Source organism: Suncus etruscus, chromosome 9 (genome assembly GCF_024139225.1).
Source record: "Suncus etruscus isolate mSunEtr1 chromosome 9, mSunEtr1.pri.cur, whole genome shotgun sequence".
NCBI classification, from domain to species: Eukaryota; Metazoa; Chordata; class Mammalia; order Eulipotyphla; family Soricidae; genus Suncus; species Suncus etruscus.
The window spans coordinates 31,619,355-31,645,975 of NC_064856.1; the positions used below are offsets into that span (position 1 = coordinate 31,619,355).

The following is a 26,621-nucleotide window of genomic DNA, read 5'->3' on the forward strand; positions in this document are numbered from 1 at the left end:
CACACAGTTCCACCAGTGAGTTTCGAAGGCTGTCCTCTGTCGCCCTCTACAGTCCTCCTCAGGAATCTTATCTATCATCCATCATCTACCACTCTTGACTGCCCAGTCAATCCATTGGACTGTCACTCAATCAACCCAGACACAAGACAGCAAGCGGAAAACACAAAAGCTGGACAGGGCACAGGCACAGAGACCTGGAATCCTGCTTTCCACAGCCTGGATGGTGGACCAGGATGACCTGGACAGCCCAGGACTATGTGGTGGGAGGTGGGGGCAGTGGGCCGTGAATTGCAATTATTAGCCACCATGCATTCCTGGCCCTAGTTCATATTGTTCTTGTTCTCTGGCATGTCCATGTTGCTAATGAAGAAATGCAGGGCTCCACACCGAGGCATATCGACAAACATTTCTGGGCGCCTACCTTGATGCCGGCATTCCTCAGGGTCTCCAGCGTAGGCCGCACGTCTGCCTGTAGCTGATCCTCCACCCCGGTCAGGCACAGCAGCTCCATCTCCATCTCTAGACTCTCAATGACCGTGGCCACTTTGAGGGAGCGGTCATGCACGCTCAGCTTGGCCTGGACATAGCGAGCCTGAACACATGGCGACATGGTCATTGCTGATGGAAAGGGCCACCGGGCCACCATCTGTGTCCAGTATAGAAGCCTTGCCCCCAGGGCAGGGCACCCCAGCACAGTGGCTGGACCTCAAGGGGGTGAAATTAAGACTTCTGAGCTTGGGGCCAGAGAGATAACACAGCGGTAGGGCATTTGCCTTGCACGCAGATGAACCAGGACGGATGGTAGTTCAAATCCTGGCAGCCCATATGGTGCCCCATGCTTGCCAGGAACGATTTCTAAGTGCATAGTCACATGTAACCCCTGAGCGCCACCGGATGTGACCCAAAAACAAAAACAAACAAACAAACGAAACTTCTGGACTGCTTCCTGCTTCTGGAATTGGACGGAGCCAGCCAAATCCCCAAGTCCTGCCTTGTCCACCCTCCTATTGTATGATTCTGGCCTCTGTAAGCCTTGAGTGTTTTCCACACTAGGCAAAGATCCCCAAGCATTGTGGGTTCCCCCATGTAACCCAGCATCACCTCTGCTACCAGAAAAGCCAGTCACCAGGACCTCAACCAAGTCCCACTTTCCACGCTACTTGGGCTGACCCTTCGGTCTTCACTGTGAAGGACCAGCACACACCTAGGAAAGTCCAAGTCCCAGCACAGCACATGCCTTTAAAGGTGAGAGAAGCAGGAGTTTTGCAATGCCTCCCAGGAGCAAGGAAAAGAAAGATACTGAAAAGTCAACCAAGAAAGACAAAGACCCGGGCTGGAGAAATAGCACAGCGGTGTCTGCCTTGCAAGCAGCCGATCCAGGACCAAAGGTGGTTGGTTCGAATCCCGGTGTCCCATATGGTCCCCCGTGCCTGCCAGGAGTTATTTCTGAGCAGACAGCCAGGAGTAACCCCTGAGCAACGCCGGGTGTGGCCCAAAAACAAAAACAAACAAACAAACAAAAAAGAAATATAAAAGAAAGACAAAGACCCAATAAACAAGTCATGGTGAAAAAAAAGTGGTCCAATGGAGTGGTGACACAAGCTGTAAGCCATTAGACCACAGTTTGATCCTCTGGCATCCCATATGGCCCCCCAACAAGCCAGGAAGCCAGGAGCAATTTCTGTGTGCATAGCCAGGAGTAACCAAGGAGTGTCTGGGCGTGACCCAAAAAATCTAACCCCCAGCCAAAAAAAGTGGTCCAAAAGCAAATTCAGGACAAGTTTAATAACCTAGTCTTATCTGACAAAGCCACTTGTGACAAGCACTGCAAGGAAATCCCAGCTATAAACTCATAACCCCTGCTGTTGTGTCCGAAAGGCTGACAATTTGGGGATCCCTGGCCATAGCAGCCCTTCAAGAGCTCTTTAGAAAAAGATTTATTAAGCTGTTGTCAATGCACAGAGCTCAAGTAAATTTACACCAGAAATGCTAAGGGAGGGGATGCCCCAGCTGTGGGGAAGATGCTTGAACAGGTCCGATTTATACATTTTGGAAAAAATTAAACTTCATTAAGTCTAAAATAAAAATGTGGTGCAAAGTGAGGCTGGACTAATAGTACAGCGGGAAGGGCATTTTCTTTGCACATGACGAACCTAGGTTCGATCTTCAGTCTCACCAGAACTGATGAGAACAGAGCCAGGAGTAACCCCTGAGCACTGCCAGGCATGGCAAAAAAAAAACTGAGAGAAGCTGGGCCAGACGTGAGACCCAAGGGGTTCAGCACATGCCTAGAATATATGAGGTCCTGAGTCCGAACCCCAGCATCAATGTGGGGTGGTCTTAGATAACCTCCAGGAATGATCCCCATAATCAGTGACCAAAATAGAAATGAAAGTACTGAGTAGTTGCGGCAGGGCTGGAAGTCTCATTTAAGCCACAAAAAACCCCAAAATGCAAGAGGCAGTTGGGCCCACCTCACCCCTGCCCACCACACACTAGAACACACGGACAAGGGACAAGGAAGGTGCAAATCCATGTCTGTAGCACAATGATCTGAGTCCCATGTGAATTCCAAGACTCCTCACCCCTGCAAAGACGCAGGCTGCAGGGGGCTCATGCTAAACTCTCCAGAAGGCAAATCATATGCCAGTGACTACTACTGGGTCACAGGGCAAAGTATACTCATAGTGCTGTCCTCAGGAGTTTTCTGGTCAAGAAAGGAGGTGCTATGATGGCCTTGGGTTATGTATTGATTCCAACTTTTTTTAGGGGGCCACACCCGTTTGATGCTCAGGGGTTACTCCTGGCTAAGCGCCAGAAACTGCCCCTGGCTTGGGGGGACCATATGGGACTCCGGGAGAACGAACCTCGTCTTTCCTTGACTAGCACTTGCAAGGCAGACACCTTACCTTTAGCGCCACCTCACCAGCCCCTGATTCCCACTTATTGATTACACTAAACACGTTGCCAATGTCAAGACACAAATGAAAACAAAGGTCTTGCAGGTGAGACATGATGAACGTGCAAAGGGGTGATGGGTGGAGGGTGGCAGATAAGATGGGACTGCCTGAGATACCAGAGTCCAGGAAGATTTCCCGGAAATCTGACACCTGAAGAAATAGAGCTGAGACCTCTAGTAAATAAAGACAAGGCCTGGGACTGTGGGACGGTTACTGTGTTGCCGTAGAGGAGCTTGGGGGGAATAGAGAGACAGGAGAGGAAGGAAGTGGGGCAGCAGAAACACTTACTTCAAAGTCCTGATACTGCTCCTCAGCCAGTGACTTCTTGGCCACCACAAGCACCCTCAGTCCCTCTCGGGCCATGTTCCCACACTGCAGGGCAGAGTAAGGTGCGGTCAGTGCAGTGGGGGTGTGCTGCACCCACACCCACCCAGAACAAGGCAGCCAACTGAGGGTCTTGCAGAGATACAAGCCCCCGATTGAACAGAAAGGGCTCCACATGACTGAGCCCAGCTGAAAAGGGTGATGAGAGGGTGTAGCAGAGCACCAGTATGAGCACAAGGTATTAGTCTGACCCCTAGTATTACAGACAGACACCCCACTTCCCATCACCACAGAGCCCAGTAGTTCTGTCTACCATGGCCAGGTCCAAGCACTTAACTCTACCCAGGTGGCCAAGAATGACCAGGACGGGCTCCAGATCCCTCAACACTGGGGGGGAGGGGTGTTCATTTAAAAATAAAAAGAACAAACCACAAAAAAAAAAAAAAAAAAAAAAAAAAAAAAAAAAAAGAAGGGGCCGGAGAGATAGCATGGAGGTAAGGTGTTTGCCTTTCATGCAGGAGGTCATCGGTTCGAATCCCAGTGTCCCATATGGTCCCCCGTGCCTGCCAGGAGCAATTTCTGAGCCTGGGAGCCAGGAATAACCCCTGAGCACTGCTGGGTGTGACCCAAAAACCACAAAAAAAAAAAAAAAAAAAAAAAAAAATAAAAAGAACAGATAGCAGATAGAGTGTTTGCTTTGTATGCGGCCAATCCAGCACCCAAATGATCCTCCGAGAACTTCCTGACCCCTGAGCTCAGATGACACCTGAGTGCAGAGCCAGGAGTAATCTTTAAGTATCGCTGGGTATAATACAAAACAAAATATAAAAAATAAATATCCCTCCAAATCAAAAATCAAACCAGACAAATGAGATAAAAGAGTTCAATCCCAAGCACCCCATAAGTAAGGTTCTCTGAGCAATGCCAAGGGAGATCTCTGGGCAGAGCCAGGAAAAAAATCCCTGAGCACAGCCACATATGGCAAAGCAAAACAAATTACATCAATGAGTAAAGTTCTGGGACACCTGCTTGTTCATCCCTCCTGTGGCACAGGCAACAAGGGCCTTTGGGCATTCTTCATAAAGCCACCCCTCAGGGCCTTACCCCAGTAATCATGGGACTCTCATGATCTGCCCCAGGCAGATAGTGACCTGGGGCAAAGGACCTTCCCAGGGCAGATGGCAAATGCATCCCTCCCTGCCCCATGCCCAGAATGGGGTTAGCCAGGACCTGCCTGAGGCAAATGCCAGGTGTGAGAAATAGGAGAAGACTGAGCGCATCCCAGGGTGAGTGAGGATGTGGAGCTTGTTCCCACTGAGTCTGCTGAGAGGCCACACACACACACCAAAAAAAATCTGAACAGGGGCATAAGAGTTCCTGAGCTGGGGCCGGAGAGATGGCATGGAGGTAGGGCGTTTGCCTTTCATGCAGAAGGATGGTGGTTCAAATCTCGGCATCCCATATTGTCCCCTGAGCCTGCCAGGGGCGATTTCTGAGAGTAGAGCCAGGAGTAACCCCTGAGCGCTGCTAGGTGTGATCCAAAAACCAAAAAAAAAAAGAGTTCCTGAGCTAAAGGCTAAAACTTAAGTATGGGCAACTCAGAGCTCCACTAAGGTGTGGGGGACACAGGTCATGCATGCATACAGACAGTCACTGCTACACCCTACTGCACCAGATTCTAGAACATTCTAGACTCAAGCATTCTAGAACATGCTGCTTACCTCCTCCTCCAGCCAGTCATTGTACTGTACGATGCCAGCCATGACCACGTCTGCACCCTTCATGTAGAAGGTGATCTCACCCGTGCTTTCGTCCTGTGGGCAGGAGAGAGACATCAATGATTGAGCAGGATGTGGGTTGTGACAGCCCATTCCAGGGATACAAGATAGAAAAGAGCATTGGGCCGGGGGTGAGGTCTAACTTAGGTTTAGGCCACAGAAAACAGGCATTTAGGAAAGTATCAGCAGCCATAAGACACCTGGCCACAGGATGACAGCTCCATTCTGGAATCAGGCCAGTGAGCACACGCCAGAGATTGGCATGGTACTGGGCCTCCCTGAGCACCCATGGGAATGGGGCATACCCAACCCTCCATTGGAGCTTATGCGAGGAGTTGGGGGGAAGGGGATAAATTCTTTTTTTTTTTTTTTTTTTTTGATTTTTGGGCCACACCCTGTGACGCTCAGGGGTTACTCCTGGCTATGCGCTCAGAAGTCGCTCCTGGCTTCTTGGGGGACCATATGGGACGCCGGGGGATCGAACCGCGGTCCGTCCTAGGCTAGCGCAGGCAAGGCAGGCACCTTACCTCCAGCGCCACCGCCCGGCCCCTGAAGGGGATAAATTCTTGACCAGGAACCACTGCACTCATCTGAGAGTTTCTAAGTCTCTGGCAGTGTCTCTGGCCTCCACTGGTGAAGAAGGAAATGACAGAAGCTCCCTACAATGACAGCCCAAACATCTCAAAAAAACAAAACAAAACTGTATCCTGGGGGGGGGGGGGGGCCACTGTTCAACTGAGAAACACTCTCAAAAGTTTCTTAAACCTGGGGCCGGAGCAGTGGTACAAGCGGTAAGGCATTTATCTGCCTTGCCCGTGCTAGCCTAGGACGAACTGCAGTTCCCATATGGTCCTCCAAGCCAGGAGTGATTTTTGAGCGCATGGCCAGGAGTAACCCCTGAGCATCACTGGGTGTGGCCCAAAAAAACAACAACAACAAATACAAGTTTCTTAAACCTGGTCACAACCTGCTATGAAGGAAGGTTGTAGATATCTTGTTTTAGGTACCAGAGTGATAATACAGAGGACAGGGTACTTGCCTTGCACATGACCAACCCATACTCGATCCCCAGTGTTCATATGGTCTCCCCAGCACTACCAGGAGTTATCCCTGAGTACAGAGCCAGGAATAACCCCTGAGCATTGCCAGGCATGACCCAACAAAAAATGAAACAATAAAATCTTGTTTTAAAATAAGGGGCCAGAATGACAGCACAGCAGTAGAGCATTGGCCTTGCACACAGCTGCCCAGGATGGACCTCAGTTTGATCCCTGTCATCCCATAGGGTCCCCCAAGCCAAGAGCGATTTCTGAGCACATAGCCAGGAGTAACCCCTGAGCGTCACTGGGTGTGGCCCAAAAACCAAAATAAAAATAAAATAAAATAAAATAAAATAAAATAAAATAAAATAAAATAAAATAAAATAAAATGAATGTACGGGGCCAAAGAGAGTACGGAGAGTAAGGCTCTAGCCTTGGTTCACATGACGGATGGTTCCAGAAGCCCTGCCAGGATCACTCCTGAGCACAGAGCCTGGAGTAGCCCTGAGAACTGCCAGATATGAGCAGTGCTAATACTCCAACCCCCAAATCTCTCCTTAAGTGACGCAAGGGAAACTGTTTTGTTGGCCTGTTCCACCCCCTACAGCATAGCCCCAGGTCATGTACAGATCTTGTGTGTGGACACGGGGCAAAGGCTGACTCACATGGCCCAGCTCTGAGTATGGGGATGGGGGTGAGGGTTGGGGGAAGACACCTGTCCTAGGGCAGCCAAACTGTGCCCATCATCCCCCCCTCAGAGACCTGCACCTGGGGAGCACTGAAGGGTCTTCATCACCCTCCTGTAATGCTCCAGCAGGACTCCAGAGTCAGCCATAACGTCCCCTCCCAGCTTCCTCTGCAGAAGGGGCTCCAGGGAGGCCAGCACTCTGTCCAGTACAAACACCCATCACCATCCCCACCCGTGAGTCATTTCCTCCCGGTTCATCCCTGGGCCACTCCGTTCCCACAGCCGCTGTGTTGACGCGGGGCCTGACCGAGGCCTGGCATTGTTCGGGCCTTGTCTCTTCCCACTGGGATGGGATCTGGCCCCTGTTCAAAGGCCCGTGAGCTCCACCCGAGGGTGGGATGCAGAGGGCAAGGATAGCAAAAGGCCTGGGGTCTTTCTTTCCTGTGCACAGATGGGCACATGGCCTCTGAGAAAGGTACCCCTCCACCCACACTGCCCTCTAGAATAGAAGACATGAGGGCTGGAGAAACAGTACCAACCTGGGTTTGATCCCTGGTACCAGATATTATCCCAAGCCCACTAGAGTGACCCCTGAGTACAGAGCCAGAGTAACCCCTGAGCACTACTGGTTGTGGCCCAAAAAGGAAAGGGAATGAGACAATTCATCACCGTCACCTCATCACCTCCTCCTCCTGGGGAAGAGGGCGTAGTGGGAAGCAGCAGGAAGCAGGGGCTTCTCTGTTCCAGCTGTCTATTCTTTTCTAATGGCCTAAGCTCTTGTACAGCCTGGAAAGGGGACACACTACAGAAACCCAAAAGATCCCAGGATCCCCTGCAATTCCATATGCCCTCACAGCTACAGTTCAGACCATGTCTGAGACTCGCAGACCATAGCATGTCTGGGAATGAGAGTTGGGAACCCAGTTCTGCCTGGGCCACCCAAAGCTTATCTGTCCCCTGCAGAAGCCACATCTAATACTGTAGATGGCAACAAAGGCTGGAAGCAGCCAGCAGAGCCCCCGTGGGCAACAGGAAAGACCCCAGACTGGTGCTCAGGCAGAGCTGCAGGTGTGGGCCCCAAATAGGGCTGTGAGTGCCCTTGACCCCATGTCCTATCCCCAAGCTCTGTGTCCGGGTGACTCTGAAAGTCCCACTGGCACTGTCCTAGCCTGGACCTGTGTAGCAGAGGCTCATGGAGCTGCTATGCTCTTTAAAATGTTCCCAAGGTGGCCAGATAGTACAAGTGGGTAAGGCACAGCCTTGCATGTGCAAACCAAGTTTATTCCCTAGTATTTCATGTGGTCCTCCAAGCACAGCCAGGAAAGATACCTAAGTGCAGAACCAGGAATCATCCCTGAGCACTGCTGGGTGTGACCCAAACACAAAATAAAACAAAAATGCTCTGCAGTCTCCCCATCCTGAGCATCACATCCTGCCTGGCTTACTTCTCCAGCACCTGTTGCCAAAGAAAGGACAAGGCCCAGCCCGCCTGCACTTGCTCTGGCTCCATCTCTTGGGTTCGCTCTCCCAGAACCACCCTGGACTTGGCAAATGACTCCGGAAGCAATGACCAGGCATTAGTAAGCAGGGAAATCTCAAGCCTGCAATCAGTGGCCTTCAGTCTGGTTACCACCAAGCACAATGCAGCTGCCTGCAAGCGGCCCCTCCCCACTGACCCTGGGATCCCCAATCAGCGGTGCCCAGGGGCTCCATCCAGACTTCCTGAGCCTGAGAGATGGTTCTGAATTTAACCTCTATAATGTCCCTAACATGGGGGGAATTGGGGCTGCATGGTGATACATCCAGAATACCCTGTAGTTGAGGGCTCAGCTTGTGCCCCTATATACCTCCCATTGACATTCACCCCACTTCCTATGACCTGGTGCATGAAAGCATGGACTGAGAATCAGTTAGCCTGGGGTAGAATTCCAGCACTCCCACTTTTCAGCTGGGCAATTTTAGAGAGAGGCCTTCACCACCTCAATTTTCTATTCCTTTTTTTTTTTTTTTTTTTTGGTGAAGGAGGCAGGGCATACCATCCAGTCAGTGCTCAGGGATCACTCCTGGTTTTAAGCTCTGTGGTGTTAGGGATCAAACCAGAGTTGGCTACATGTAGGCTGTAACCCCTGTGCCATCTCTGTAGCCATGGTCACCTCAGTGTTTTTCTCTATCAAGTCAATCATCCTGGACTGTCAACCATCACCACCACTGTCACTGCTCACCACAGAGAACCAGGGCACAGAGTTCCCATGGCACAGAGCACACGGAGAGTAAAGGGGGCTGAGATGACCATTTGTTTACCTCTCCCTCCCAAAAAAAGAGTCATGCTGGTGATGTTTAAAGCTTACTCCTGGCTCTGCACTCAGGAATCACTACTCGCAGTGCGAAGGGTGGCATATGCTGTGATGCTGGATACCAAACCAGGTCAAGCTGGTTTGTATCTTACCACAAAGGACAAGCAGTTTCATCTTTTTTCTGTTTGTTTTGTTTTTGTTTGGGGGCCACACCTAGTAGCACTCAGGGTTACTCCTGGCTCTGTGCTCATAAATTGCTCCTGTCAGGCTCAGGGAACCATACTGGATGTCAGGAATCCAACCTGAGTCTTTCCCAGGTCAGCCACATGCACAGCAAATGCCCTACCACTGTGCTATCATCTCTCAGGCCCTGCGGTTTCGTCTTAAGGCAAGCATCTTACCTGCTGTACTATCACTCTGCTCCCAAGAAAAATAAATCTTAACCAAAACTTTTAATGATCTGAGACTGAATTTTCTTCAACCAAAGCAAATCTTATGAAGAACCATTTAAGATAGGGGTTCTAGGGGGCCAGAGAGACCCAGCCAACCCAGGATGGAGGGTAATTTGAATACTGACATCCCACATGGTCCCCCAAGCCAGAGTGATAGGACAGCACAGAAAACTGAACCACACTCAATCTCCAGCATCCCACATGGTCCCCCCAAGCACCACTAGGAATGTTCCCTGAGCACAAAGCCAAGAGTATCCAAACTCTCCCACCTCCCAAAAATCACTAAGGCATTACTTAAGAGCCCTGCTGTAGGGCTGGGTAACTAATAGAATCCCACAGTCTCGTTCCTTGACTTCGCTCTAGATCAGGGTAAATGGAAAAAGGTCTGGTCACCTCTCTACCCAAGGGTAACATTCCTCTGTTCCAGGCATCATAAAATAGGGAAGATGGACTGTGTGGCCAGGGACAGTGACATGGGGGGGACGGGACGGGATGGGACAGGTAAGAGAGGTTCCTTTCCCCAGAAGATCAGCACTCACCCGCACAATAATGCCCATCCGTTTGCTCTCATAGGTGAATGGGAAGATCTGCAGGATGGTGAAGTTCAAGATCTGGTCGCCAGGGGTCCTCAGCTGCACAGATGACTGGTCCCTGCCCACCAGGGTCAGGCCCACGCTCTCAGTCCACTGCACCAGGGCCACCTACAGGAGTGCAGGGTGGGCTCAGCTACAGCAAGCCAGTCCAGTCATGCAAACATGGAGGGGACAGATAGGCGTCAGGGCAGCAAATGTCACCATGTCCCTGGGCAAGGTGGCAAGCCCAGGGATGTGCCCAGTTAGTTCTCCAGGCCCAATAAGGTTCAAGCCTCAATGCCAGAGCTGTGACAAGAGCACAGTGCGTCCTGGAAGAACCCACGCCACTGGGGTCAGGAGATAGCTCCAAGGGCCTCATGTATGGTCTGGCCCGGCCTCAGTACAAACCACCCACTTGGGCTGATGTAATATCACTGAGAGCAGACCTGTTATCTCCCTGCTCCTGGGCAAAGAAACCAAACGAAACTGTACCAAGTTAAACAAATATTGTCAAGATTAATGAGCGAATAAATACATTAGTTCCAATGATCCAGTGCTGGTACCCAGATGGGGAGAGGGGAAGGAGGAAGGGAGGAGGTCAGGAAGAGGAGAAGGGTGAAGGAAAAGAAGGGTAAAGAAGGAAGGAGGATGGAAAGAGGAAAGGGAGACAGAGGGGAAGGAAGAGGACTGGAGGAAATAGGGAGGAGCAGGTCCAGCTGAGTCAGGAAACAGATCAAGTTCCCACTCCCCATCCTCCAAGGCCCCTCTAGAATGGACCTAAAGGCCAAGCATCCCTTCAAGGTTTGACTAGAAAAAGAGCTCTGGCCCCTCCTCAAAAGAGCCTCCCTGAAGAAGGATGTGCTCCCCACACTCTGGAATATCCTTAGATTTCAGGGTCTCCCTCCCATCCTGAAGCACCCCACAGCACTGTATTCTTGGCTGAATCACAGGCAGATCCACACAGGGCTGTTGCTTCAGGTCATGGGACTCATGGGACTTCAGGTGAGTGGACAGGACCAGTCAAGGAAAGATCAAAAATAAACTGAGGGGCCAGAGAGATAGCATGGAGGTAAGGCGTTTGCCTTTCTTGCAGAAGGTCATCGGTTCGAATCCTGGTGTCCCATATGGTCCCCCGTGCCTGCTAGGAGCAATTTCTGAGCATAGAGCCAGGAGTAACCTCTGAGCACTGCTGGGTGTGACCCAAAAACCAAAATAAATAAATAAACAAACAAACAAATTGCAAGCAGCCGATCCAGGACCTAAGGTGGTTGGTTCGAATCCCGGAGTCCCATATGGTCCCCCGTGCCTGCCAGGAGCTATTTCTGAGCAGACAGCCAGGAGTCACCCCTGAGCACCACCGGTGTGGCCCAAAAACCAAAAAAAAAAAAAAAAAAAAGAAGAAGAATTCATATTAAATGGAGTGATGGGGGGGGGGGGCAATGGGGGTAAATCCCATGATGTCCAGGATTTACTCCTGGTAGGACTCAGGGATCATATGGATGCTGGGGACTGAATCCAGGTCAGCTACATGTTATTATCTAGTATTAACCCCAGTAAATTCTCTCTGGCCCCATAAAGTGATTTTTAAATATTGCTGCCAGATTTTTTCTTTTGAAACCCAGGATGGAACCAGCAAAACAGGTCATTTGGCTTCTGAGCAAGGGGGCAAGGTGAGACCATGAAGGCGCTGGCTGAAGCCGCTTCCCATGTCCCTAGGTTGAAATTCTGTCTGCCACCACTTGGCTCGGATCAGGTTGAAGGGAAGAAAGATGGGCAAAGACAAGACCTTGTGTGGGAAGAAATGACCACTCAGCCCCTCCTGGGCAATGAACATCCCAGGGGTAAGAACACTGGAACCCACAGTTCCCCAACAAGCTCTTCCAGCAGGGGCTCATGCTGGATCCCAGCAGCCACCTTCAGACTCTCTACTAGAGAGTCTGAGCATGCCTCCCATGCTCCTCTGAGCAGCCAAACTCCACCTCAGGATTTCATTGTTGGGGATCCCCAGGCTGTGGCTCTGTGGTAGGGCATCTACTGAGCCCTGAGTCTGATGCCAAGGACATGGCCAGGGTGACACCCAGCAGGGCTCATACTATTTTTAATGAGCCAGGAATGAAGGCATAGAGCCAGAGAGGGAGTCCAGGAGGGCGAGCATTGGGGATACAGCAGCTCCCTCTGCCAAGCCTCTTATGCAAATCCTAGTCCCACATATGGGCCCTGAGCACAGAGCCAGAAATTGTCCCTGTCTCTGAAGCATTCTCTGGGTCATGGTGCTCAGATGTAGATGAGGGCAGGCAGCACAAAGGGCTTCACAGGAAAATGGCAAGAAGGGAGGCCCCATAGGGATCAAGGGTGGGGTACCAGTTCCATCTGGGCAAATTCTCACCTGCACCTGGGCAGAAAAAGGAGCTGGTCCTAACAGAGAGAGCCCATAGAAACTGTCACAGACTATCAGGAAAGAGGCAAGTATGTCATATGACCTCATACATATGGCTATAGAATGTGAGGTTCTCAGTCATGCAAGGGGAAAAGCAAGGGACTGCATGAATCTGAGCTGGGAACTGAGGAAAAGCCAAGCATGGAGCACAGGTCAGAATGGGCCATGCTGGAGAAAGGGCTTTCTCCAGGGAAGGTGGAGAACAGGTGCATGAAAGTGCTGCCGCCTCCTGGGACCTCAGCCATAGGCCCCAGGAATGTCTGGCCTGTTCACAGAGAGGGAACAAGAGCCTTCCAGCAATGGGCAATGTGGGGAAGAGAGCAGAGTCAGAGGCCTGGAGGGAAACATCCGGTAGGTGAGCTTAGATGGTCATCCCAAGGTCCAATGGGACCCACCACCCCATTCCTGTGCACCCAGAGAATTGGTCAGGTCAATTCAGGGCCCAGAACTCAAATGCACCTAGCAGCATGTCCACAATTACAAAAAAAACAAAAAACAAAAAAAAAAACCCAAAACAGAAAACGAAGCAAGTTGTAGCAATAGGACAGCAGGGAGCTTGCCTCACACTCGCTGACTCAGTCTCAATCCTTGGAACCGCCTGTGGTCCTCTGAGCCCATGCTACTATTAGTGATCCCTGAGGGCAGAGCCAGCAGCAGGCCCTGCACATCACTGGTGTGACCCAAAAACAAAAATTAAATAAAAAAAAAAAGGCAGGGAGGCAGAGCAATATCACAGTGGTAGTGCATTTGCCTTTTATGCAGTCGATCCAGGACAGACAGTGGTTCGAATCCCAGCATTCCATATGGTCCCCTGTACCCGCCAGAAGCAATTTCTGAGCACAGAGCCAGGAGTAACCCGAGTGCCACCAGATGTGACCCAAAAACGAAACAAAACAAAACAAAAAAAGAAAAGCAAAACACAGTCAGTACATCTCCACAAGTGGAGTAGGGCTGGTATCAGAAAGGCAGAAGGGGGGTTGGATCAGATAAGTTGTTTGCCTTGCATGAAGATGACACAGGTTTGATCCCCAGCATCCCATCTGGTCCCCCAGGCAATGCCAGAATTCCTGAGTGCAGAACCAGGAATAAACCCTGAGACTACCAAGTGTGGCTTAGAAGCCATACATACATACATACATACATACATACATACATACATACATACATACATACAAGGATGTAGGAGGCAGGACACTGTGCCAGACACCCACTAAGTGCAAGAAGCAGCAAATAGGGTTACATATCCACCAACACCCTTACGGAAATATCCAGAGCAGGCCAGGCTAAGACCCACAAGCTGATAGGGTCTGCATAGGTAGGAGTGCAGGGCAAGGGATCCAGGGAGAGAGATAGAGTCTTTCCTTGTAGACCAGTGAAAGCAATAGTGGCAAAATCCGCACATTTACTAATCTGAATGGCCAAAACTGTTGCTCTCAAAAGAGAGTGCCATGGAGGCCATCGCATAAAAGGCTGGAATGCAAGCCAGGCAGCTGTGTGGAGCCAGCTGGGTCCCTCAAACTGCACAGGCCTGACCCACCAGCACCATCATGATGGACACCACTGACCCCCGAGCACCACTGGCTGTGCAGCACCAAGCTACCAAGCGAAAGCATAGAATCATCCTGGTGCTGGATTGGTGCCCCAGAGGTGAGTGGGAGGATGGGAAAGGCTCTGCCCAAGGTGCTGGAATCACAGGTGAGTCCCGAACAGTGGCTCTTTCTAGTTCTAGCTCAAGGCTGAGCTCGCCTCTTCCCGAGGCTCAACAGGGCAAACCTGCAGGGGAAAATCATCTCCCTGCAGCTACAGCCCCATCTCCCGATAGACTCCCTCCCACGAGCAAGCACATGCACCTATATGCCTATGTGCCTGGGTGTCCCCATAACTGTGTGTGCATGCCTGAATGTATGTATCTTCACACACAGGCGTCCATGTGCATACACATCTGTATATGCATGCATGCCTGTGTGTACATGTGTGCCTGTTGTGTGTTCACATATGTACCTGCATTGCCTTGTGTATACATCTGTGTACATGCCATGTGCACATACCTGTGCTCAGTGTGTGTGCATTTGTGCCATGTGTGTGCGTCTATGTCCATGTCTGTACATACCTGCATTGTGTAGCTTTGTGCACATGTTTGTGCCTTATGTACATACATGCCTATGTGTATATGTGCCTGGTATGCATTCTTACCTATATATATGCATGCATACATTTGTGGGTATCTTGTGCACAATGTGCCTACCTGAGCACATGCCTGATTGTGTGCCTATGTCTCTGTGCACATGTTTGTATACATGACTACATGCCTGTATATCCATGCATGCATGTGAGAGGTGCCCATCTATCTGTGTGCTGCACTGCCCCATAGGCTGGCCTCACCTCATCGGGGCTGGATGCCTGGTACACGCGGCACGAGTCTTCATACTGCTTTTCAGCCTCGGCCTGGTCGGTGACGCCATTAGACTCATAAACAGGGGTGACGTTGTGGCAGAGCGCGATGGCCTTCACAGCCTCATGCACACGGCTGCTCATAGTGCGCCGGACCTTGGTGGTGATGGTGGGGCCCTTCTGAGCAGGAGGGTCCTGGGACTGCTGCAAGGGGAAAAGAAGGAAGTGAGGAAATGATGCAATGGACCTCACTCTCCATTCTGCCACTGCTGTGCTACAGACTTCAGGGACAAGCCCTACTCTTTTCAGGGATTCAACCATCTAGGACTGGCCAAAAGCCCCTACTGCCCCCAAAAAAGTCAGTATTCTGAAGGAAATCACAGGAAATGGGGCCAGTTTGAGGAACATGTGGTGGTTGTTCCTTGGGTGGTACCACAGCTGGGTAGATACTCCTCTCCCAGAGCACTCTGGGAATTTTCCCCAAGTATCCCCAGCCTCAGCTTCAAGGAGAATGGTTCTAGTGGGTATCTGGGACCCCCAGGAGATTTGGCAGCAGCAGCCTGACCAAACCTCCAATTCTTTTGTTTATTTTGGGCCTATGCCTGGCCATGCTCAGGGATTACTCCTGGCTCTGCATTCAGGAATCACTCCTGGCAGTGCTCAGGGACTATATGGGATACCAGGAATTGAACCTAGGTCAGTTGTGTAATCAGACATCTTACCTGCTGTGCTATTGCTCTAGCCCTCACAAACTCCCCAATTCTAACAAGCAACAAGACATATAAATATCCCCTACAAAGTAAGAGCACCCTACTCTGAGACCACTGTCCCAAATGTGCCTTTGTCTATATCTCAAACAGGAAGTGACAGGACTGGGAAATGGTCCGTAGGCATAGGGTCAGCCTTGCAGACATGAAGCTGCCCATGGGAACCCCGGCACCGCCCACGTGCTGAGCATGGTTCTCAGTGCTTGGCTACTGTGTGTCAGTGAACACCCAGTGAGTTCACATGACAGCTGCAGCCCAGTCTCCACAGCTACCAAGAAGCTACCCTGCCTTTCAGTCCTGTGGCCACACCTCTTTCCTGCCTCAGGCCCTTTGCCTGGAGGCTCCTATCTGAAACTCTATCTCCTGCTCTATGTTTTTGTTTTCAAAGAATTGGCTTATGTTTATTTATTATTGTAACATTTTGTGTTGAACATCAAATACTGCACCAAAATATTAACCATTCACCTTAAGACAACTGTCTTTGCCATAACTAAGAGTACTGTACTGATATTACAATTATTTCTGAGAACTTAAAAACTTATTAGCGAGGTTACTAATCATCAAATACTTTATCAAAGAATGTAATATTAAACTAAAAGAGTAAATTCCCCCTTCCATCTCTTACCTTCAAAACAAAACCCTCAAAAAATCATTTTCACCTGGAGAGTACTTAAAAAAATTCCCTTTTTAACTAAAGGGCACCGTTTAAACCCAGAGTGCTCTAAGATGGGTGAAAACATGCTTCCCAGGGTAATCAGAATGACACTGGAAAAAAACAAACTCCTGCAACAGTCTGTTTTTACCAACTTGCAAAGAGAAAAAGTGTGTACTTTCTACCTACTCTTAAAGGTCTTGCCTACACCAACTGGAACATGCTCACAGGGCCATGCATACCAGCCTGTGCTGAAGTCCTCCTCCAGCAAGTTTGTCTGCTTCCAGACAGAGCTTCAGGGCTCTGTCTTTAAGCATACCTAATGCAGTGCTCACATGGCTAGTATGTGTGTCCTGGCCTGCTAATGCCAACACATGGTAAAGTCAAGGTGGAGGGTGCTGAAATAATGGAAGAGGCCATAGCTCTTTCAACAGCAGGCACGGCAACCTGGAGACTTGCCTACCTGCCTGCCTGCCTGCCTGCTTGAATGTGACTTCCAGTCACTGTCTTTCCAGAGCTGCCACTGTGAGGGTCTGTGAACAAACATACTTGAGGGCATCTCTCTTTCCAGAAAGAACAAATGTCATTTGTACCAAATGGCAATGAATTTTCAGCACAAACAATATTTTCCTAATACTACAGTAATAGTAATCAATCATCTACTTTCAGTAATAGGGATTCCTTCAAATAAGAACATAGACTTAGCGTGTGTACCCACTGGATCAATGTGCAGAGACAAAAGAACATAGACTAGAGCTCAAGGATGCTGGGACAAGGTTGGGGCCAGGGAACTAGGGTAACCAGGCTGGGCTTGCTAAAGAATGTGTCTGGGGAGAAGAGCTTGCCAAGAACAAAATTAGCCATACTTTCTAGAGGAGAGCCCAAAAGGGACCAAGGGGCATTGTGAATATTTTCAAAAGCCTACGAGCTACATTCAGGAGCAGCACAGGCAGTCTGGTCACCTCCTGCTCTTTGTGGCCCAGGCTCACTTCACCTCACCAATCAGGTCTCAGTTCAGAGCTGTCACCTCACAGAGCTGAGCCCCTCCTTAAAGGCCCATCCATGCAGTTCTGCTGGCCCCATCTGGGCCCAGGTTCCTCCCCTTTTGCTCTTTCCCACTTGAACACCAGCTGGTGCATCTGGAGAACATGGGCTGGGCCAGGAGAACAGCTGGTGCAGTGCAAATGGTCCCATCCTTAGATCTGGTGAGAATAGGACCAGCACTGAACTTATGAACACAAAAACTACCCAGTGTTCCGAAGGTGAGAGTTGTGGAGACCCCTCTGGAAATGAATCCTTTTTTCCTTGGAAGAAATAACTATTAAATTGACTGGGATCCAATCCACGTTGGCCTCATGCAAGGCAAGTGCCCTACCCTCTGTGCAATTTCTCCAGCCTCACAGTTCCAGCTTTTAAATTCCAGGGGTCCTGTAATAATAATCCAGCACTATTATCTGCATCCTGGAAACTAGAGGTGTTTACAGATTCACTGACTGCCACATTTCATTAAAAAATCCTTTATGCACCAGGAGGAGAAATGATGCTTTGGGTTTTATACCCATGAGCACATGGCTGCCCAAAATAGAGAACAGATGCATTACAAGAAACAAGAAAATGACTTTCATTTCATTTTTTAATACTATTTTTAGCCCCAGCCCTGGACTCCCTGGGTAATTAGACAATTACTGAATTATTCTGGTCACGCAGGCACACATACCGCCCTGGCTTCCTGCTCTGTTAACCTCCGGTGTCAAAGGACACGTGTTTCACTTCCAGGTCAAAGGGCACAGCATGGTAACAATAATTAGAGTCATGAATCAGAACTCTAGCTTAAATGAATCATTATTTACCAAGTGCTTTTAATTATAAAGAATTTAACTCTGAAATGATCAACAAGAAGAAAGACTGGCAGAGGCTTCTCTTGAACCGGGAGCGTGAACCATGAGACTTTTCCAAAGCTCAGTAATTGGCATTCACGCTCCAATGAGGGCCTCCATGTCTGTCCACATTCCTAGCACCTGGACCAAATTACTGTCTAACATCAGGGCCCAGAGCAAGACTTATGCTCTGGCAAAATAATGGCTAGGCTGCAAAATTTTCCTAACAAGGGTTTGAAAAGACAGTAGGGTGAGGACTGCCTTCCTTGACACTAGATTTGGTAGGCAACCTGACTTCTGAATTTTCTTTTAGGGCCACACGTACTATGCCTAAGGATAACTCTGGACTCTGGAGTCAGGGATCACTCCTGGCCATACTCAGGGTAGACCTTATTGGAGTCAGATCCAGATCAGTCACATGTAAAGCAAACATTTTATCCACTGTCCCAACGCTGCAGTCTGAGACCTATTTTCTTGCCCCTGGAAGACATAAATATTCACTAAGGGGAGTAAAGGATGTGGACACTCTGGGGTCCTACATTCAGGTAAATTGAGGCCCAACAAGGCAATGGAGAAATACAGAGGCTTCGGGCTCTTAGGGATTGTGTGTGTGATCAAGAATTAGTAGGTTGTACTCGCTTCGGCAACACAAATTGGAATGATACAGAGAAGATTAGAATGGTCCCTGCGCAAAGATGACATGCAAATTCGAGAAGCGTTCCATATTTAAAAAATAATAATTAGTAGGTGGGCACATGAGGGAGCAGAGATATTACAGCAGGTAAGGTAGTTACATTGCATGCAGCTGACCCCAGCTCAATCCATGGCATCCCATATGGTCCCCCAAGCTTGCCAGGAGTGATTCCTAAGTGCAGAGCCAGGGTTAATCCTTGAGCACCACACTACAGGGCATGGCCCAAAAACAAACAAACAAACAAACAACAAATGAAAAAGGGAAGGAAGCAAAGAGAGAGCATGATGGGTAGGGCAGTTGCCTTGCATGTGGCTGACCCAGGATTGATCCCTGCCATTCATACAGTCCTCTAAGTCCTGCCAGGAGTAATTCCTGAGTGCAGAGCCAGGAGTAACTCCTGAGCACTGCCTAGTGTGGCCCAGAAAAAAAAAAAAAAAAGAAAAAAGGAGGACTATGAACCCCAGTCAGCCCAAAAACCTCATCTCCTCAGGCATGAAGCAGTGTGGTCCTCATCCCAAAGTGTCAAGGGAGGCGGGGTCCTCCCACAGTGCCCCCAAAAGAATCTCCTCATTTTCAAGTAATGGCACCTGCACTTCCCAGTATAATGATCCAGGACTTGGCCAGGCTCAGCCTTCAGACCCCCTCACACATGGAACAGTTTCATGGCCTGCCATGTTCATCACTAGCCTCACCCACAGGCCCTGTGACCTGCACACTTTTCTCCTTACTTAAAAAATACCAGGGAAAAATCAAACCAGATGTGGCATTCATCAGGCAGGTTCCCACACGCTGCCCCAGGGGAGTCCTGGGTTGTCTCACAGAGCTGGAGCAAGATGGCCCTCAGGAGGTCTGCGGGTAGGAGAGGAAGCTAAAGACACTCATAGGCCACTGGCTTGGCTAGGGAGAGGAGGACAGTGGCTCGTATGAAACAATGCTTTTGTGTCCTTCCACCACACACATGTGCATGATGTGCAGAGACTCGATGAAAAAGAGGCTACATGGCTGAATTCCAGAGAAGCCCTGGCACCAAATACGGTCCTCTGCATCCACACTCCCAGGGAATGACTCCTGAGCCCAATGCCAGGTGTAAGCCCTAAGCACCTCCAAGTGTCGCCAAAATAAAAAAAAATAATAATAATAAGTTGAACACTATGAATGGAGAGATAATACAGTGGAAAAGGTACTTACATTGCACATAGATAGTCAATATGGGTTTGATCCCTGGCATCCCATATGGTCCCTGAGCACTAATAGGAATGATCCCTAAGCACAGAGCCAGAAGTTCTGAGTCCCTCCAAGTGTGGCCCAGAAACCAAACCAAAGAGTCTCAGAGGAGCCCGGGATCTTCCAGCTGGTGTGTGAGACAAGTGCAGATAGAGTTGGTTAGTTGGCCTCACTAAAAGCCCAGGCCCCTGCCATGCTCCTGCACGCAGCTCTGGTGGTTAGGGAAGTACCCAGGAAAACCATCATACCGCCCCCCTCCCCAGTGAACATTCCAGAAAATTAAATGTCAAACATAACAGTGTGACAAGGAATTTGAGGATTTAGGCTTTAACTCTGGGCAGAAATTTTTCCTTCACCATTTTAAATGACCTTCAGACAGTGAAATTATTAAACAGCAAGAGAAATGTAATCAAGAAATGGCATCTTTATTTTCTATCTCCAAATGCATTCACCTCACACATTATGGCACTGGATGTTTTGGAACCAAGGGGCTTGTTGGATTGTCTTTTAAAATGCATACACTCAGGAGCCGGAGTGATAGCATAGTGGTTGGGCATTTGCCTTGCATGTGGCTGACCTAAGATAGACCCAGTTTTGATCTCTGGCATCCCATCTGGTCCCCCGAGCCTGCCAAGAGTGATTTCTAAGCACAGAGCTAGAAGTAACCCAAGTGCTGCCGGGTGTGACCCCCAAAATTAAAAATATAAAATGCACACAATCAGGTCAGAGGATGGGCTCAAAGGGTTGGAGCACTGGCTTTGCATGTTGAAGGCCCAGCTTCAATCCCCAACACTTCATAATCCCTTGAGCAGCACCAGGAATGATGCTTAAGCACAAAGCTATGAGAAACCCCCATTTCCTACCCCAGTACTGTGACCTAAAAATAGGAATGTAAAAGCGTACATAACACGGATGGAGAGACAGTGCAGTGGTTAAGGTGCTTGCCTTACATGCTGTCAGTCTGGGTTCAACTCCAGCCAGGACATGAGTCAACCCTGAGCACAAGCTTAGAGTAATCCCTGAGCACATGCCAAAAATATACAAAACAAAATTCGCTGCTTATTTTTTTTTTAATTGGGCCACACCTGAAAGTGTTCAAGGCTCACTCTGGGCTCTGGGCTCTGAAACATCATTCATGGCAGGGTTCTTGGGATACTGTGGTGTACCAGAGACTGAACCTGGGTTAGCCACATGCAAGACATGCACTCTTTCTGCTAGATTATCTCTCCAGCTCCTTGGTTTTATGCTTATGCAGCACTAATCTGGATCCCTAAGAAGAATGCCAGAGTGGTCCATCAGGAACATTCAGATGTAGACTAATGATCCAGTTCAGATAGGTGTGAACCTCTCGCTAAAGCATTCATTTCTTTCCAAGGCTCTTCCTGGGAGGCATGCAGAGAAGAAACTAAAGCTTAATGGATAACACAAAAGATTCACAGTAAGCCATGGAAGGACCATTACTCTGGCCATTACATTGCCAGAGAGAAAAAAAAATTAACTCAGACAAAAACTGGCAGCAAAACCCACTGGTTAACTCTGAAAGCTGCTTTGGAACTAGTCAATGGGCAAACATTTTCTTTACATTCTTACTGGTCAGTTCTAGTAAAGCAGGTTAATCCTGGGAGCAGGGAAATGGGGAAAATCTTAACTGCAATTTTATTCAAACAGAAAGATGGTACACCAGTGAGAGAAAGTGTTTGCCTTGCATGAGGCCAACTCATGGTCAATCCCCAGCACCATATACAGTCCCCTGAGCTCAGTAGGAGTGATTCCTGAGTACAGAATTGGACCAAGCCCTGAAAATTGCTTTGTGTGACCCCAAAACAAATAAAATGTAAAGAGTAAGCAAAAACAAGCGTTTGGAGGAAGCAAAAGGAAGGGAATTTTGGAGGAGATATGGATGTATAGAATGACTAATAGTACAGCATGTAGAGAACTTGCCATCTAATACAGCCAACCCAGATTCAATCCCCAACATCCCATATGGTCCCCAAGCCCGGACAGGAGGGATCCCTGAATGCAGAGCCAGGAATAACCCATGAGCATCACCAGGTGTTTCTCACACAAAAACAGATATTGTTGGGGTCCAGGCTGGGGTGATAATTCTGGGATCAGAAGTACATGCTTTGCCTGTGTGAGATCCAGAAAAAAACTCCAACAATCTCAAGGTCGCCTCACACCACTGGATATGGCTATGGTAGTCTCTAAGTATCTAGTTGTCTCCAACACTATAGTCCCTGAGCCACACCTCATCACTATGTTCAAGCACAAAAACATCCAGCCTGGTATCTGAGAAACAGAGGGAGTGATCTCTGGGCCCCCAAGAGAGAAGTTTTCATGGGCGACCCCTCCAGAAAAAAAAGACAGTGGATAGGGATGGTTATACAACTCAGTGTTTACACTAAAAAGCTTGTGCTTTCAGTAAATGCCGCATGTGTTATATTGTCCTCCAACCACATTTCCCAGTCACATGGTGGAGCCAAAAACTACCCTTCCAGTCTCCAAAGGAAGAACTGTTTGTTATTCATGGCATCTGCATTCCACAGATTCTGCTCAAAGGTGCCAGACAAGGTAACCAACTCCACACAGGAGGTTAAGGGTGGGGCAGCAGCAGTACCTGTGTGTAAATGCTGAATATGTGGCTTTGAACTTCATCCATGGAGTCCAGGCCGTAGGCTACAGTGCCCAGGTGGAGCCGTTTGAAAACCATCTCATTCTGGGTGAGGGTTCCTGGAACAAGACAGTCACTGGGTTACTGGGTCAGCAGGTAGGAGCTTTGTTTCTTGCAAAGTCAAGAGGGGGATGTCCTGAGAAGGTCCTTGTCGAGATGTTTCCATTTGTCACTAGTTGGCCTTAGCACCCCTGGACGTCTTTTTTATTTATTTTTGTTTTGGGCCACACCTGGTGGCAGTGAAGCTCAGGGTTTACTCCTGGCAGGCTGGGGCTGGGGAGAATTATGTGGGATGCCAGGGATTGAGCCTGGGTTGGCCATGTGCAAGGAAAACAACCTTCCTGAGGTGCTATTGCTCTAGCCCCCCCCCCTTTTTTTTTTAACTAAGTTACATCCTGGGGCCAAAGAGATAGTACAAGGTCAAGCAAAGTGCTTTGCACTCGGCAAAGTCAGTTCAATCCCCAGCACTGCGGGATAAAGCAGCAAAATCACACAGAACCACCAGCAAGGACAGAAAATATCATCATTATGGGCTGAACCTGAGGGAGTGGATGATGGACCCTGTTATGTATGAAAGCATTTCCTTAAGATTATCTCTTCCTGTTCTCCCACTTACGTTCTGCCAGGTGGGGGGCGCTGTTGAGAGCCTAATAAATATTTTGGGAGCCAGGTGCTCGGGGTCTTTTGGAGCAGTTTACTAGCTGGCTCGAGGTTTTTTGGTGCTGGTGGTAAGCTGACAAAGGGTTCTACATCCGACCTTCTTGCCCCTTTTACAACCTTCTGGCTGTGTGGATTATTTGCCGTGGATAAATATCACCAAGATCTCTTCCCCCTCCAAGGGGATAGGGGAATGGGAATCAATTTCTCATTCTAGGAGCTCTTTGAGGAACCATCGATAACCAGTCAAGGAGTAAGTGACACAGTGACCCAACACAGTCCTTTGGCTGGGAAGGTGGTCCATCTGAGCCAATCAGATACTACTGCTGAGCCAACAACATATTTTATTGTGAACCTGGAGCAGGTACTAGAAGAAAAGGGAAGTGAAGTCCCACAGGGCTGTCATTTCCTGGCAAAACTAGCTCCTCCCAGATTTCAGCACCACTCAAGGCATAACTAAATTGCTTTCAATCTGCATTCATTGCATTTCCTTTGCTTTCACTGAACTGCATTTACTGAAGTTCAAACCCAGGGCCACTCACTGCACATAAAATAGACTCCCTGAGTTCAAAACCAGTTTCCACAACTGCTACCCTCTATTGGTCAAGCACTCCCCTCTTTCTGTAAAATAGGGCTAAAATCACTAGATGACCAAGTAGGCACTCTTCATGACAATCCTGGGCAATATCTCCTGCTGGCAGTCCTCCCTAGAGCATGTATACTCAAAACTTCTGGAGGGAAGACAGCGACTCATGTGGCAGCCTGTACCCCACCACAGTATCTAACCTACCTGTCTTGTCTGTGAGCAGGTAGGAGATCCTGCCCAGCTGCTCGGGAATGGTGCTGGAGCGCACGACAGTGGCGGGGATTTTGGAATCCCGGCGAATCATCCAGCTGTACACAATCTTGCCCATGTCCAGGTTTACGCGCAGGCTAATAAGCAGAAAATGAAGTGCCCAGGTGAGAGGGAGTGTCGGTGGGAGCATCAGACACTGCAGGCTCCTACCATCTCCTGCCTCGCACTGCTGCCTTCAGATCCAACAGAAGCCAGAAGGCCTTGGGTCTTTCAGGATCCCGAGTCTCTCTCTATGTCAGTCTTATTCCGTTTCTGGGCTACACCGAGCAGTGCTCAGGGCTGACTCCTAGCTCTGTGCTCAGGAATCATTCCTGGCAAGGATTGGGGGACCTTATGTGGTGCTAGATATGGAACCTGAGTCAGCCACATGCAAAACCACATACAATGCAAAGCCTTCCGGCTGTATTATCTATCTTTCCTGCCTCATTAGTGTTAACTTCTTACAAATTGCTCCAAGTGACATATTTCTTTCTCTCCCCCCCCTCTCTCTCATTTTTGGGTCACACCCGGCAGTGCTCAGGGGTTACTCCTAGCTCCATGCTCAGAAATCGCTCCTGACAGGCACAGGGGACCATATGGGATGCCGGGATTTGAACCAATGACCTTCTGCATGAAAGGCAAACACCTTACTTCCATGCTATCTCTCCGGTCCCTCCAAGTGACATATTTTTAATCTTATATTCATTTTCAGAGGAAGGGGTTGAGTCGGACCTCAAGGTGTGTAGGGCCCACTCTTGCCTCTGTGCTCAAGGGATCAGGGATCACCCCTGGCTCTGTGTTCAAGCATCACTCCTGTTCTGTGCTTAGGGACAAACCCTGGCTCTGTACTCAAGGATCTCACTGGGCAGTGCTCAGGGGACCACATGTGTGCCAGGATTTGATTCACATCATTGTCACAGCTGCTAGCCAAGTGCCTTGACCTTTGTACTACCTCCCTGACTCCAAAACCCCCTTTCTCTAATCTCGAAAAACATTAAGCCCCAAATATTAACAGCAATTATCACTTTGCTGTGAGATAACAGGATAGTTTTTATTTTAGATTCATGCTAATGTAAAGCTTTGTTTTGTTCTATGAAACCTACTGCTTATGTGAGTTTTCCAACTGTCAGGACTGGGGCCGGAGAGATAGCACAGTGGTAGAGCGTTTGCCTTGCAAGTGGCTGACCCAGGACCAATGATGGTCCGAATCCCGGCATCCCATAAGGTCCTCCGTGCCTACCAGGAGTGATTTCTGAGCAGACAGCCAGTAGTAACCCCTGAGCACCGGGTGTGGCCCAAAATCAAAGATAAAAACCAACTGCCAGGACTCAGGCAGGAAAGGTGTGTAAACCCACAGGTCTAGCACCACAGCTAGTAGCCACCAGTCCACATGACAATGCTCGCTAAGACAGGTGCGCAGACAGGGGCTCATACAGGTGCCTAGATAGATGCTTGAAAATGCACTTAGATAGGTGTCTCCCCTCAATGTAAAGTGGAATCACTGAGCTCACACTGCTGCCCCTGACAACTCCATGCCCCACGCTGACACCAGCTCCCTCCCCACCACCAGCAATCCCTGGTATTGAAGGCTAAAGCAGCACCACACAACCGAGCACTGCAGTTGCACTGCTGCTCTGCTCACCTGATGGGAATGATGTTGGAGAATAAGAGGAGGAAGCGGATGATCTGCAGGTACCAGCGGCCAGCGAAATGCTGGAGGGCCACCATGACCAGCGACACCACCACCAGTGCACCAAAGAGGATCTTTGTGAGGCAGTTCACTTCCAGGTCAAAGAGGCCGATCTGGAGTGGGACACAAAGGTAAGCTGCTGACTCACTGAACTGACTGGGCCCACAACCCCCATAGTGACCGTCCTTCCCCTAGAAACAGTGGGACCCATTGGTAGAAGCCAACCAGCTCTGCAGGCTGGTTCTGAACTGATATTCCAGAACCTCAGAGAAAACTGCTCTTTTGTCTTCTGTTTATTTAGTCTTTCCACACCTGACAGTACTCAGGGCTTGCTTACTTCTAGTTCTGTGCTAAGGGATCACTACCAGCAGGGCTCCAGGAGTCCAAGATTTGAACCGAAGTTGGCTGCATGCAAGGCAAGCATATTACCCAGTGTTCTCTCTTTCCAGCCCTGCTTACCATTTTCTGCATGTTTGTCTCTTTTTGTTTTGGGGCCACACCCGATGAGGCTCAGAGCTTACTCTAGCTCTGAACTCAGGAATCACTCCTGGTAGGTTAGGGGAGCTATAAGGGATGCTGAGAATTGAATCTGGGTTGACTGCATACAAGGAAGATGCT

General features: G+C 49.3%; 1 protein-coding gene and 1 non-coding gene across 3 annotated transcripts in view; one reads left to right on the forward strand and one right to left on the reverse strand.

The window, feature by feature from the left end:
- Positions 1-26,621, reverse strand: part of ATP9A (ATPase phospholipid transporting 9A (putative)) — a 109,900-nt gene that overhangs the window by 13,851 nt on the left and 69,428 nt on the right. For both annotated transcript variants that reach the window (XM_049781311.1, XM_049781312.1), the window contains exons 11-18: positions 25,956-26,116; positions 24,269-24,411; positions 22,768-22,880; positions 14,928-15,140; positions 10,076-10,237; positions 5,006-5,098; positions 3,249-3,332; positions 422-592 (exon numbers count right to left, since the gene is read on the reverse strand). In XM_049781311.1, the coding sequence (XP_049637268.1) occupies positions 422-592; positions 3,249-3,332; positions 5,006-5,098; positions 10,076-10,237; positions 14,928-15,140; positions 22,768-22,880; positions 24,269-24,411; positions 25,956-26,116 (1,140 nt within the window). The remainder of the gene's footprint in view (positions 1-421; positions 593-3,248; positions 3,333-5,005; positions 5,099-10,075; positions 10,238-14,927; positions 15,141-22,767; positions 22,881-24,268; positions 24,412-25,955; positions 26,117-26,621) is intronic.
- LOC126019929 (U6 spliceosomal RNA) lies at positions 18,861-18,962 on the forward strand. Its single transcript, XR_007499534.1, has one exon. It is a non-coding gene; the product is annotated as a U6 spliceosomal RNA (small nuclear RNA).